This window comes from Mytilus trossulus, unplaced genomic scaffold (genome assembly GCF_036588685.1).
Source record: "Mytilus trossulus isolate FHL-02 unplaced genomic scaffold, PNRI_Mtr1.1.1.hap1 h1tg000122l__unscaffolded, whole genome shotgun sequence".
NCBI classification, from domain to species: domain Eukaryota; kingdom Metazoa; phylum Mollusca; class Bivalvia; order Mytilida; family Mytilidae; genus Mytilus; species Mytilus trossulus.
Genome location: NW_026963298.1, coordinates 738214 through 752287, shown reverse-complemented (window position 1 = coordinate 752287; position 14074 = coordinate 738214). Strand labels below are relative to the sequence as shown.

Here is a 14074-nt window from a genome sequence, read left to right as displayed (position 1 = left end):
TATACATAATTACATACAATAGTTTTAACATATCATTGCATGATAACGACAGCAGATTACGTCAAATAAGATAATAAAACAACACCGTGTCAATAAAATGTTATTAGAAAAAAAACCTGCAAAAGCTTATTATCATTTAAACGAATGTGTATGTATTTGTGTATTATTTAAGTTAACGATTAACGTGCAGTGAACATTAATTATGTTAAGGGCGGTGTTATTGTCGCCGTCATCTTGTTCACATTGGTTACGAAAAGATACTCGGTCAACGTTGACTATTGAAACATAACCAACGGCAAGATCAACTTCTGGAAGGCATCTCGACCAATCAACGTATTCCCTTATATGCAAAGCATATCCGAATTTTTCACATTTAAATTGCATTATTTGTAAGCTTTAGTACTAGAATTGTTATACTATTGTGTTTTTTCGATATCTAGTGACCTCAACATTCTGAACATTTTAAAGTCAACAACATTTTCCATGGTTCTCCATTCTGCAGTGCTTGTTATGGAAGATTTCAATTTGCAACTTATCACTTATGTTGCAACCTTAATTGATACTTTACTAAAGAGTAACAAACACACTGCATCAAGTGTTGTCTAGGTATTCATATACGATGCAGTACATTTAGTGTTTGTCATTGCAGATAATTCAATACGTTTGCAAGTTTAACTTATAATCCACTGACCCATGTCTTTATATTGAGATCAATGCCACCATCAATCAGCAACTTGACGATTGTTATGTGTGTATTTTGTACTGCAATGTGAAGTGCAGTGTCACCACTCTGGATAGAAAAACATAATTATAATTTTAACATGATATGAAATAAAACAGTAAACAAGTTATAAAATTAAAGAAAATAAAACAACATAGACTCGCACTTAGCGTAAAGTCAAACTGGTACTCGATATATTACATTGTTGTCGTTATCTTGAAGTGCAGTATTAAAAAGGAGATTTGGTTAGATTGTCATTTATAACCAATCGTACGACCTTCAGCGTCACTGATGAGTCTAATGTGGACGAAACGCACGTCTGGCGTACTAAATTATAATGCTGGTACCTTTGATAAATTTATTAATTTACGGTTTACAAAACTTTGGATTTTTCGAAAAACTACGGATTTTCTTCTCCCAGGCATAGATTATCGAAGTCGTATTTGGCACAACTTTTTTGAATTTTTGATCTTCAATGCTCTTCAACTTTGTACTGTTCGGCTTTATAAATATTTTGATATGAGCGTCACTGATGAGTCTTATGTAGACGAAACGCGCGTCTGGTGTACTAAGTTCTGGTACCCTGGATAATTACTTTAATAATGAGAACAAACCATAAAGAATGTGGTTGGGCTAATAATTTTAGTAAGCGCTCCACCAGTGTCAGTGGTTTGTAACTTCAATTGTTACTACTTTACTAATGAGTATCCATACATACAATAGCAAGCGTAATTTGTTTACTTTGACATGCACATCTGATGCAGTATATTTGGTTTTTGTTATTGCAGACAAAGCAATATGATTATAAGTTTTACTTATAACCCATTGACCTGTCCCTATATGTTAAGAACGAAAACAGCATCGACATATTGTATGGTGCATGGATGCGTTTTGACTTAATGAAGATACATTAACAAAATATTGTTTAGGGGACAACTGAAACCTGACTTAAATGCGGTATCTTTTCGCTGTGTTAAAAACTTACATTGATGTTGTTAGTTTGCAGAAAAGTGTTAAAAGGAGATTTGGTTTGATTGCAAACGAGACAACTATCAACCTACGTTGATATAAAGTAAATGGAAACATTTATAAGCAACCGTACGGTTACGAAAGAGAGAACAAAGAATAAAAAAATGTGGGATGATTAAATATGTTTTAACATGCGCTTAACCCTCCCTTAACCTGGGACAGTGGTGTAACAGTACACAATAAGAACAGACAATACAATTCAGTTGACAAAGGCTTACATGATGTGATCGATACAAACAGAAAAACATCAAACAACAATATAGTCCAAACGTGCAGGAGTATTTATCCTGATGACAAGGCAACCAATTTGCATCAAACCTTTTACGCCTCGAAAGCTTAACTGGCGCCAATAGTTGAAGCTATAATCCCTATAATCGTAATTAAACTATTAGTGTTATCCATTGTTTGATTTTTTTTTCAAAACCATTAGCTTGGTTTATATATTGAAAGGCAGTCTTTATTTGCTTGATGCATATGCTTTTATGATTATAAAGATACTGCCATACATATAAGACGATGTGGTATTAGTGCCAATGATACAACTTTCCATCCAACCCTGGGACACAGACATCATTATTATCAAGAACAATGCACATATTTGCAAACAGTTAATTTTATAAAATGACTACGTAAATAATAGATATACATGATTAAACTGATAACACTATAGATAAACTCATAGATTCCTGGATTAAAATTGTAGATTTTTGCCAGACGCGCTTATTTTGTACAAAAACTCACCAGTGACGCTCTAAACTAAAACAAAAACGAAGTTGAAGATTTTAGAGTTAATCCACGATTTGCCAAATCAAACGAACAGTCTGAACGTAGCGTGCAAATGTTTGGTCTAAGTCAGGAATCTGATTAACAGTAGTTGTCGTTTGTTTATGTAATTCATACGTGTTTCTCGTTTCTCGTTTTTTTATAAATATAAGACCGTTGCTTTTCCCGTTTGAATGTTTTTACACTTGTAATTTTGGGGGCCTTTATAGCTTGTTGTTCGGTGTGAGCCAAGGCTTCGTGTTGAAGGTCGTACATTGACCTATAATGGTTTACTTTTATAAAATGTTATTTGATTGGAGAGTTGTCTCATTGGCACTCATATTATAAGTTATCTACGTTCATATCCGTATATTTTAACACATTGAAGTACCCCAGTACACCATGAGGCGTAGCCGAAGAGTGTACAGGGTACTGAAGGGTGTTAAAATATCCATATCTACGGATATGAATGTAGATAACGAATTTATCCGCGGTCTTAGTCCGAATCGGGCGAGTTTTATGGAAATTCGGGTACAAAGTGTAACGTGAAAACAACGTTTTTTTCATTATCTAAAAAAGTTTAATTGAAATTTGGAAATTTTCATATTTTTTACGGGGTCTAGGCTACTACCTTTGGTAGAATTCCACAGGTAGTCAAATATAAGACGTGTTCAATACGGAGACAGAGAAACTGGATTGAGTCAAATTTGGCGCTCAATGTTGTGACAGTTACGTCATAGATGGTGAAACGTCAACGTGGGTAATTTGCATAGCTAGGTTAGTAGTCCCATTCCTTGAAAATGTGGCAGTCAAGTGATGCATTTTAATAATGAAATGAGTGAAATTGATCGGCATTATAGGACAAAATCGTTAATGAATTGCATATTTAATTACAAACATCATGGATAATCTACAGAATTCAATTTTTCACAAGGAGCAATCATGGAACTAAGGAAAACTTGCGTGAAGTTCCCCGGAATAATGGTTAGCAACGTCCGGGGATATGGGTTAGCAACACCCATGGGCTATGGGTTTTGTAACGACGTGCGTTAACCAATCAAAATCCTAGATATATACTAAGCCGGGGATAACACATCTTCCTCTACCTAATTAAAAAAAATGAAAAGTCGGACAACGAATATAAATATTTCTTTTAGAACAACATGGCTTGACAACGGCTACAGCCCGGCTGACATTTTGATAAGGCGAAAACACATAGGTCCCAATGTGACAATGATGAAGTTAGTAGGAAGTTGAGACACTTTTCAATTCTCAATGAAAAGCCTGATACTAAATTGTTAAACATAATTTTAAAACAATTCCTAATGAATTACAATAGTAAACTGAAAGATAACACAGCAGATGAATCTGATTAATCTAAATGAGGGAGAACATCAAAACCTCCAGACGGCCAGGTTAAATCGATAAACACAGATCAACTGCCCAAATCATGGTAACATTTATCAGTTCTTAAATTAGTAATTTTACACAACCTGAAGACGGTATTATAAGTCAATGAACTACATGTAACTCTTAAGTCTTAAGAACACACCAGGGTGCATCTGTTGACTATTAAGTTGCAATTCTTATTAAAATAGTACGTTACTATATAGTTCTTCTTTATTTGAAAACTGTTTTTGATCACTTTTTGTTGTTAATTTTATTTTGTTATAAGGGGTCGTTTATTTAAAGGGAAATAATTATGTACAGTTCAATATTTTTTTTCAAAACAAGCAGAAACATAGTTACGACATTTTACATATAGTCCAGCTGATTCGTGCATTTTTTCAAAAGAATGGTGGGTTTGATGATAAAAGCATGAAACTTTACACAATGGTAGATCTACATGTATATCTGGTAGTCAATTTAAGCTATTGACCCACCTGGAAAAATCCAATATGGCGGCCATTTCAAGATGGCTGCCAATCAGTCAAAATATCAGTTACCAGTTTTAAACTACAGCAAATAATATTCAAATCTAATATTTTTAAAGCATAACAAATGTGATTCAATGTTTAAAGTAAGTCATGGCGGAATTTAAAACTTTACAAAAAGAAAGGCGGATATTTCAACATGGCCGCCAAAAAAGTAAAAATAATTTTAACTAAAACATGGCTCTGTTGATATTCATTTCATTCTTCGAATTTCTATTTGCAGTTGATACTACGTTCTAAGGATTGTGTTTTGCTACGTTAATCAAATATCCCATAGATAGAAACATTCGAACGTTTTCATGACGCCTTTATGATTTGTTTGACTGTGTACCATCTAAATCACAAATGATGATTTTAAATAAAGTCGATATTGTATGATTGCTTATGAGACAAATCTCGACAAGAGACCAAATGTCACCAAAATTAACAGCTTTAAGACACCAGACGGCCTTCAACTATGAGTAAAGCCCAAACCACATGTTCTACCTCTCCTTGTCCGATTCATAGTACATGTTTTTTTTTCCCAAAGAAAATTTATCAATGCTGTATAATTTGATCCTTATTTTGTCATATCTGTGTTGTCTACAAATGAGTTTTTTAAAGCAGTAGTATCCATCGTACAGAAATGGCAAACCTGATTTCATTTCAAACTTTAACATTTGGTCAAATATAAGATAACACAATTAAAAAGATGTTGGTATACTTAACATATACCAACATGTTTCTAATTTGATTATACTGAACATGACTCATCAAGCTATTTAACCAATAACACCTGCTGACCCTCCTTGAACACCTTAGATCATCCCCTAGTTTTATGAAAGGGTTTATGTTGCTCATGGTGTCTTCCTCATCTTCTTTAACATTTAAACAACAACATATTTTCACAGCAGTTTTAAAAATGTGTGCCAAGTTTTACCCATTTAGTCTTTGCACAACTCTTCACCACATTTGAAAAAGAAATGTACGTAAAATCATAATCCTCCCACATTTTTATCTACCGCTAGAGTATCTTTCAATCATATTATTAATAACATTCAACACCATAGCCAGTCCTTCTTATTTGACAAGTGTTTAATTATATTCATTGCTTGATCTACATATACCACTTAGCAAGTCACGTTTACAACACTAGAACAGTATAGTTAATGGTACATCACATACTATAGCACACATACACTATGATAAATGGGATAAAAATGCTACGAACCACAGAATAAGCAGTATAATAACACCTTTATACATTAGAAGGGACCTTATCTTAATCTTCTACCATACAAATGTCTACTTAATTCATTAATGTTACAAATTAGTAGAGGTTACGTGGACTCAATTTATCCTAATTAATTCTTTCTGTGAATGTAACATAGTTTACCACTGTCTCGTTCCTCATTTAAAATTATTTTATGATCTTTGAATCAGAATGAGAAGTAAACATGGTATAACTTCATGGATATATTTTGTTCATGATTCATAATAGCCTGTGAAAAGAATCTGCTGTTCACGAAAAACTACAATTACAGCTTTCTAACCAATCACATACTAAGCTTCTCAATAATGACATTTCTAAATAAATATCTTAAGCAAAATGTTCACCATGTTCCACTGGTCCAATTTGCCATCAGCACTAACAAAGGAAGATTGATCACAATTAATAATTGATACATGTCAAGGAAAACTATTGACATATTGCTGGATTGTACTTAGAGAATGTCGATTCGTAGTGACAGATTTGACCTCTTACTGAAACAGTATTCAATGCGGATGGCCATTTGTCTTGCTTAAATGCGTGGAATGATGTCAAGACATACCTAATATTTTTATTGTCATCTTCTTCGACCCATCTTTGTTATCATTTTGTTGACTAGATGTAAGTATGAATCGCATTGTTATATTTAGTTAGTGCTAGGATAATTCTTAGTCTATACACATATTTCTTGTTAATATGTCATAGCATTAGAACAATCAGTTGTGCTGGCACCTTATACATTGGTCAAAGTATCAGAGAATATAAGAGAAATACAAACATTTCGAACCATTTGGTATAGACGAATTATTCAAGTTCGACAGAAAAAAAATGCTGAAATAAGGCAATGTTAGTCCTACGTGTGCGTACCGATTCTCTAGCTGTAGTTGTTGGCAGTTATGTCCATGAAAACACCAGAATTCGAGACAGGTTACACATAGTAAATATTGAATAGATGGAATCTTCTAGTTCAGTAACTTTAGATAAATGAATAATTGAATCAAACTAGTACATAAACGACATCATGACTACATCATGTCTGTGTGAACTAACTGTACGTGCAGCTTATTCAGGTTTCGTAGTCATACAAATATGTTGTAGTTGCCCTGTTTAATTGCATCAACAAAATAATATTTGACTAGATGAAGTAACTGCATTGCTAATGGCATGCCCTGAGGTCATGCTAGGCATAATATAACTTCAATTATGTTAAGATTATTACTATGTCCTTTTTCACCTAATCATAAAGGAGATGTTTGAGTCGAGAAGTTTTCATTCTAGTTTAGATATTTGAAAAAACGCCATTGTCTTCACGTCATTCCTGTTGTAGGCTACATTTCTGGAAGAAGGGTATCACAGTAACGATTTTCTATAATTTCTTCGCAAATATTTTAATGTTGAGAGAGCCAATGTTTCTTTGCTTAAGTATAACATGTATAAACATGTGACATGTAGCAAAGGATACTTATTGTTACTGATGGTATGTCAAGACAAAACTCTTCGTAACTATATGTAATATATATGTGTTGATTTTGATATCATATGGCGACCATCTTGGAAAAAGCCGCCATTTTGAAATTTGAACTTTGTCCAAAGGTATTATTGTACTAATGATCCAGGACTACTCACATCCCAAATTTCAACATGTATAAGTGATATTTGCTGATCTTTATTTTTTATGGCGGCTATCTTAAAAAAACACTCCATATTGAAATTGCAAGATGTAATCATAGTCTATACTTTTTGAAACACCTCTCACTACTGTCACACCAAATTTGGATCTGAAACTGACCTTATATAAGTTATTTCTGCATATTTTGATATTTTATGGCGGCCATCTTGAATAAAGCCGCCATATTGAAATTGCAAGGTGGGTCCATAGCTAATATGTTTTGAAATACCTAGAACTACTATCATGCCAAATTTGGTTCTTTTATCCATCAAACCCACAATTTTTCACCAATTAGCCGGACTAATATATATGCGACGTCAAATAGTAAGTGGCAGAGGCACACAGGATTACGCGTAATGCTTCCGCGATACTCGACATCCTAAACACGGCACCAATGTTAAGCTTTCAGTTCTAAAATTCGCGTTGCTTTACGGTTACGTTGATTCTAAAGGAAACACTAATGTATATTTCAATATTATATTCAAATTCAAGCATTACCATAGTAACGATATTATACATAAATACGTGACGTCACATATATTTACGCAGTATGTTCCTGTAATCTGCAACATGTGAGCTCAAAACTTTACAGTGAACATGTATATAGTTATATTGGATCATTGGCGGATCCAGGGGGGGGGGGTCCGGGGGTTGGAACCCCCCTTTTTTTGGCTGATCAATGCATATGCATGGGAGCATATAGCTTTAACCACCACCCCCTTTTCACTCTGGGTTGGGACCCCCCCCCCCCCTTTAAAATTGCTGGATCCGCCCCTGTGGATTAACAGTCATAACCAGTATCATGTATAAATATATCAAAGAAATGTATTTTGGACTCGCCAGTATAACATTTGTTTTCACATGTTGATTGCTTGGAAATTTAGCAGCTATTTTCTTGCCTAGTAATTTTCAGTTTTTTTTTACCGGTCCCATGTTTGTCGTTAAACTAGTACACGTTTAAGTTTTTTGACCAGCTGAAGTCCGTCTACAGGTGAGGGAGTTTTCGCAGTGTTGAAGACCCACCATTTGGTAGCATTCAGTTTTGTTTTTTTTTACTCTTTGACACATTCCCCATTTCAGTATCTATTTTACATTGACTTATACATCGACAAAAAAAGCTTAGTAAATGAGTTATGTGTAGACCATCGCACTTTAGCGTTACCACCATCGTACTTCGGCGTAGCTATCAACAAGATAGCATCACAATGACACCATCGCACTTCGGCGTGATCAAACACGCACTTAAGGTGGCTCGGCCCTTTAACAGTGCACATATTTTAACGCATGTTTCTTACGACGAGTGCCTTGGAAACGGTCGCTTTTCGGGGTCTTCTCAAAAATAACTTTGGCGACCTTGGAACGCGAGCGTGAATGAAAGCACCCTTTACGATGTAAACAAGCGATGCAAAACGTTCTACAAAACAGAAAATACGTCCGGTCAGAAATGTACAGTGCTTTCTTTATTTTGCATATAATAGTTTGAATATACACGATTACAAAAGCATCATATTATAAAAAGGAAAATATAAATACTGACATGTACGACGTCGACGGTATCTGATGCGTTCGCTTCCAAACACACATTCTCATCATACACGTTCGCCCCTCAATTCCGTTCGCTCTCTTTTTTCATTAAACTACCGGCACAATGATGTCTTTAAGATTGATATATGATTAAATTCTCCCTCGCCATGCTCGTCCGAATTTAAAGCATTTCTTTGATAAATCATTGGTATAATAAATAAAACAAAACTATAGATATAAGTTTAGTTGCTCGCAGTAACTTCGATAATTTCGACACCGTCTGTCGATAATTCGGTATTAACACCACTAGATTCTGTCGGATCTCTAACATCTAAGTCTGGATCGGAGTTTGACATAACCAAGGGGTACAATCAAAATCACGTGATGGATATACACACACCGGAAGTAACAGTCGAGCAGACCGCTTGAAAGGTAAGTAGTCGTATTTACTTGTTTATATCAATAAAATGTAATAGATAAGGTAGTGCACCGAATGTCGGATGCTATCTAGTTTTGAAATACACAATTATCCTTGCTGGAAATCGTGCAGTTAATGCTAACACTTCGACACAGTTCCAAAATTTCACCAGATAACACACACACCTCATATGTTTTTATAACAAAATTTCTGAAAAGTCAATGTTATGGGAGTCTTTAGTGGAAAAAGATTGCATTTTTTAATTCATCATCGTTAATTTTGATTTTATCAATCAAATAATTACGATAAATGGTCGTTTGACAGGAGAATGGCCGATTTTCACAAATGATACCACACACATCCCATTAATTTAACGGATAACACACACACACAAACCGAAACTGAAGGTATGTACAAAGTTTCAAGCAAAGTCAATGATGTATTTTATTACATTATACTAAAAACATAAGAACAATTTAATATAAGCCTTAACCTATATAACATTTTAATTGAAAAGCAATCTCTCATCGCTTTAATTTTCTTATATGTCGCGTGGTGTATCTTACAAAACCTGGTTAGAGGTCTTAAAAATTTATACAAGTGAACTCGGAATGGTGTTCTGTTCGACAAATCATTTTGCAGCTTTCACGACCTTGATTGTTTATCGAATGTTTATCGAAGGGACTTAACGCATTTGTATAACGAAGGTCGAACAGGTTTGATTAACATACAGAACCGAAATCATCTCATTTGCATATCAATATACATACATAAATTTCAGTTTTCCTACCTTAAAAGGGCTTTATAGCCAGTCATAGTCGTTAACATCTCCCGTAGTAGTAACTCACGCATGACACGAACATATCTTAAAACAGAAGCGATGAGAGAAGTTTTTAAATAGATTATATCTATTGTTAGATTATTTATATTTTTCTTATATTCATTTAAAAAAAATCAACTTTCTTTCTATTTATTTATAGAATATGTCACATTTGTGCAAGCACTGTGGAAAGAATTTAAAGGTCGAATTACAATCACAAGTCGCACAAATGTTGCCGCAAATACTAGCCAAAATTTCATTATGTATGCGAGATAAACTTAAATAATGAAAGGTTTAGACTATAAACTCATGGAGACAACCGCTTAGTACGAACATGCATGATCATGATGATTGTTTGTTTTTACGTTCTTTGCGATTAGCTTAAATAATGTGTGTGTGTTATCCGTTGTTTTTTTCGGTGTGTGTGGTATCATTTTTGGAAATTGGATTTTCAACAATAAACCAAGCGTTTATCGTAAAAAAAAATATTGTATAAATCAATAGTAACGGTGTTGAATTGAGACATGCATTTATTTTGCCAAACAAATCATAAAGAAAACAATTTTATGAAATTTTGATTAAAAATATTCAAAGTGTGTGGTTATCCGTTGAAAAAATATTGAGTGTGTGTGTTATCCGTCGAAAATTTGGAACTGTATCGAAGTGTTTGCAATAACTACACGCTTTCTAGCAAAAACAATTGTGTATTTTAAAACTACATACTATCCGACATTCGGTGTGCCAACTTATTATTCAAAATTTAATTGATATAAACAAGAAAATGCAACTACTAATCTTTCAAGCGGCGAGTTCGACTGTAACTTCCGGTGTGTGTATATCCATCACGTGATTTTGATTGTACCCCTTGATAACGTTGTCAGGAACAAACTGCAAACAGTCGTAATTACTGTGAACACTTTCGATGAAATGACACCCACACATTTTCTTTATATAAATTAACGGAACCCAACCTTTTAAACCGCCAAAGTATTTCACGTACATATTACCCGTATATATTTTTAATCAAAACAAGAACTCGTTATACAACAACTCTCACTAACTAGTTTTAAACTTATAAATAATATAACTATAACACAGGGGAAACCCCAAGTCCCGACGAACAAAAATTGAAAAATATCTTGCCAATGACGCAATGCTTACCCGTAAACATATGATAGCGATTATCGATATAAACAACTGCATGTTTACAATAATCGTACGGCTTTTAAATACAAATAAAACCCGTATCGTATGCTATAAAGGCACCGGGGTTTATTTTCAAGATATCTTTTAGCGTTTTATAACTTTTTTTTTACTTGAAAGATCTTAATTTCTAAGTTTTGTTAGGATTTTATTCCAGAGAATGTGAAAAAAAAGAAAAATATTTAGAATTACATGACTTCAAAATAGGACAGTCAATTTGTAAATTAAGAATAAGCGCTCACTCTTTAAAAATTGAGACAGACAGATATTAAAAAAAAACATATAGAAAGATATGGGCGTCTTGGTTCTATCATTTTCATTTAATCAAATAATGGGCACAAACATATCGAACATATTTTCTCGTATCATAAGTCTATGAGTTTCCCAAACACTAGTCCTATATAAGACCTCGGCGGCGTAAATGTTTTCTATTTAATATGATATTTTCCTATTACATATTTTGCTAATGGTTATTTTGTTAATTTGCTATTTTTTGCTGTAAAAAAGAGGAAATACCAGCTTAAAAACTTTAGTTCTGAAGAAAGTGTCATTATACATTTCACTAAATTGATTATTTATTTTACTCAGAAATAAAAGGACACTTCAATAGTTTGCTGTTTTTCACTTTTTCATGTAGATTAAAATTGACCAATCGTCACCGGAACGTGGTATTCCGACCTTATATCGGTCTATGATATTATCCCTCAATACTGCATGCTTTGCGGAGGACAGCTAATTGTTCCGTTTGACATGCATGTCGATATGTTGACTATAGGAGACACACCAGTAGTAACCGGGCAGTTCCAAACACTACTAAAGACTTTATAAATAAAAAAAATCTACCTACTAGGTTCAGGAGAAAGTTGGGGTTGTAATTTTAAAAAATCGCCCAGTATACAGGGACGCTATAGTACTAATTAGTCTGTGATGTTGGCAAACTTCAAGTTCTGTCTTACTTTTTGACCTGCATTTTTAAAAGGGAAGCTAATAAGGAGAGTCTTTGATTCAAAAAATTAAAGTGGAGTGTGTCATTGCGACCAAAAATACGAATGACAATTTTCTTTGTGAACACTGGTTTGATCCACCTGATGCAAAGAAACGTAAACAAATTATCGATCTATGCATGATGATATAATAAGATATATTTTATGATATTGACCTTTAAATTTTAATAGTTTTCCATTGACAGTCTTCTTATTTTCATATCGTATAGGGTTAACATAGAAATATGAAAAATCTGACAGATGATCCCTTGCTTAGACAGAGTGTTCATACAGCTGGATGTATAAATACGAAGCCTCGTAGTGTAAAAAAGGTGATTTTGCACATAACATTGCATACATTGTCGATTCATTTTCTTATGGTAGTGCATACATCTAACTCCTCCTACTTTGCATAACTTTCATGATACTTATCATCTATATGCTTTCATCCGTATTATGCTTGAAATATTTTCAGTGAAAGTTCAGTATGCACACGTTAAATTGTTATTATGTGCAATACATACAAAAGAACATCATTTATGGGCCTTTTATCATAGCTGCCTACGCCGTATCGATTTTTGTCATTGAAAGTTGCCTCATAAAAATTATACCACATCTTCCTTTTTTAAATGTATATTTCACACATCTCTTCAATCTTTGTAACTGAAAATGGGGTATACAAGCAAATGCTTCGCTGAGTGCAGCCTGATACAACCACAGAGGACTAACCCTGAACAGTTGAGGCAAATTTAGACCCAATATTTAAGCTCGATACTATCTGAATGTGGATTGTGATAAAATTTGTGACATAATTGAGGTTTCTGAATAAATGTGGTTAAAAATCTTACATGTACAAATCTATCGCACAATATTGTCAGTGTGCAATTGAAGATTTCGTCTTGAAACTTTTAGAAAATTTGAAATACTAATCCCCTAAAACGATTGTGAACAAAATCCTCCCCCCCCCCCGATCCAATCCCAGCCTTTCTTTGTAGCACAATTCCAGAGAGATCAATACATATAAACACAAATTGTTGTCTGGAAACGAGATTTTTTTTATTTTTTTTTACCTTTTTCGGCGCAGAATTCCTACATGTTTGAGGCAATTAACCCCAAATTAAATCCCAGTCTTTCATTTGTTATATGGAACATTGTGGTACAATTTCAGAGATATCCATACACTTGCACACAAGCTAATGTCTGGAAACTAGAAAAATGCTTGTTTTTGGCCCCGTAACCCCTAAAATTAATCCCAACCTTCTGCTTGTGGTATTAAGCATTGTGGTACAATTTCAGAGCATTCAAAACAATTATACACAAGTTATTATCCTGAAACTAGAAAAATGCTTCTTTTGGGCCCCTAATTCCTATACGGATTGGATTATCATCACCAAAATCAAACCCAACCTTTTTTTTTGTAGTATTCAACCTTCTGAAAAATGTTCTAAAAGATCTTTTTACTTAAACAAAAGTTATTGTCTCGAAACCAGTGTGTCTTCAGACCGATGACGACATCAAACATGTACCATTATACGATCCTAGAATATGTTTTGCAGTCGTATACAAAGACAATGTGGTATGATTGCCAATGAGACAACTCTCAACATTAGATAAAGATGATGCAGAAATTAACAATCATAGGTCACCGTACAGATATATCCTGCAGTATATAGGCATATTTGTTTTTCATTCATTATTTTGTACATAAATTATGCGGTTACTTTTCTTATTTGAATTGTTTTAAGTTGTTCATTTGTCATTT

At 33.8% G+C, this 14074-nt stretch overlaps 1 protein-coding gene across 1 annotated transcript in view; it reads right to left on the bottom strand.

Annotated features, from left to right (window-relative positions):
* LOC134700073 (ankyrin repeat domain-containing protein 6-like) overlaps positions 1 to 14074 on the bottom strand; it is a 34612-nt gene that overhangs the window by 8781 nt on the left and 11757 nt on the right. Inside the window, exon 7 of the mRNA XM_063561445.1 lies at positions 692 to 790. Within this exon, the coding sequence (XP_063417515.1) occupies positions 692 to 790 (99 nt within the window). The remainder of the gene's footprint in view (positions 1 to 691; positions 791 to 14074) is intronic.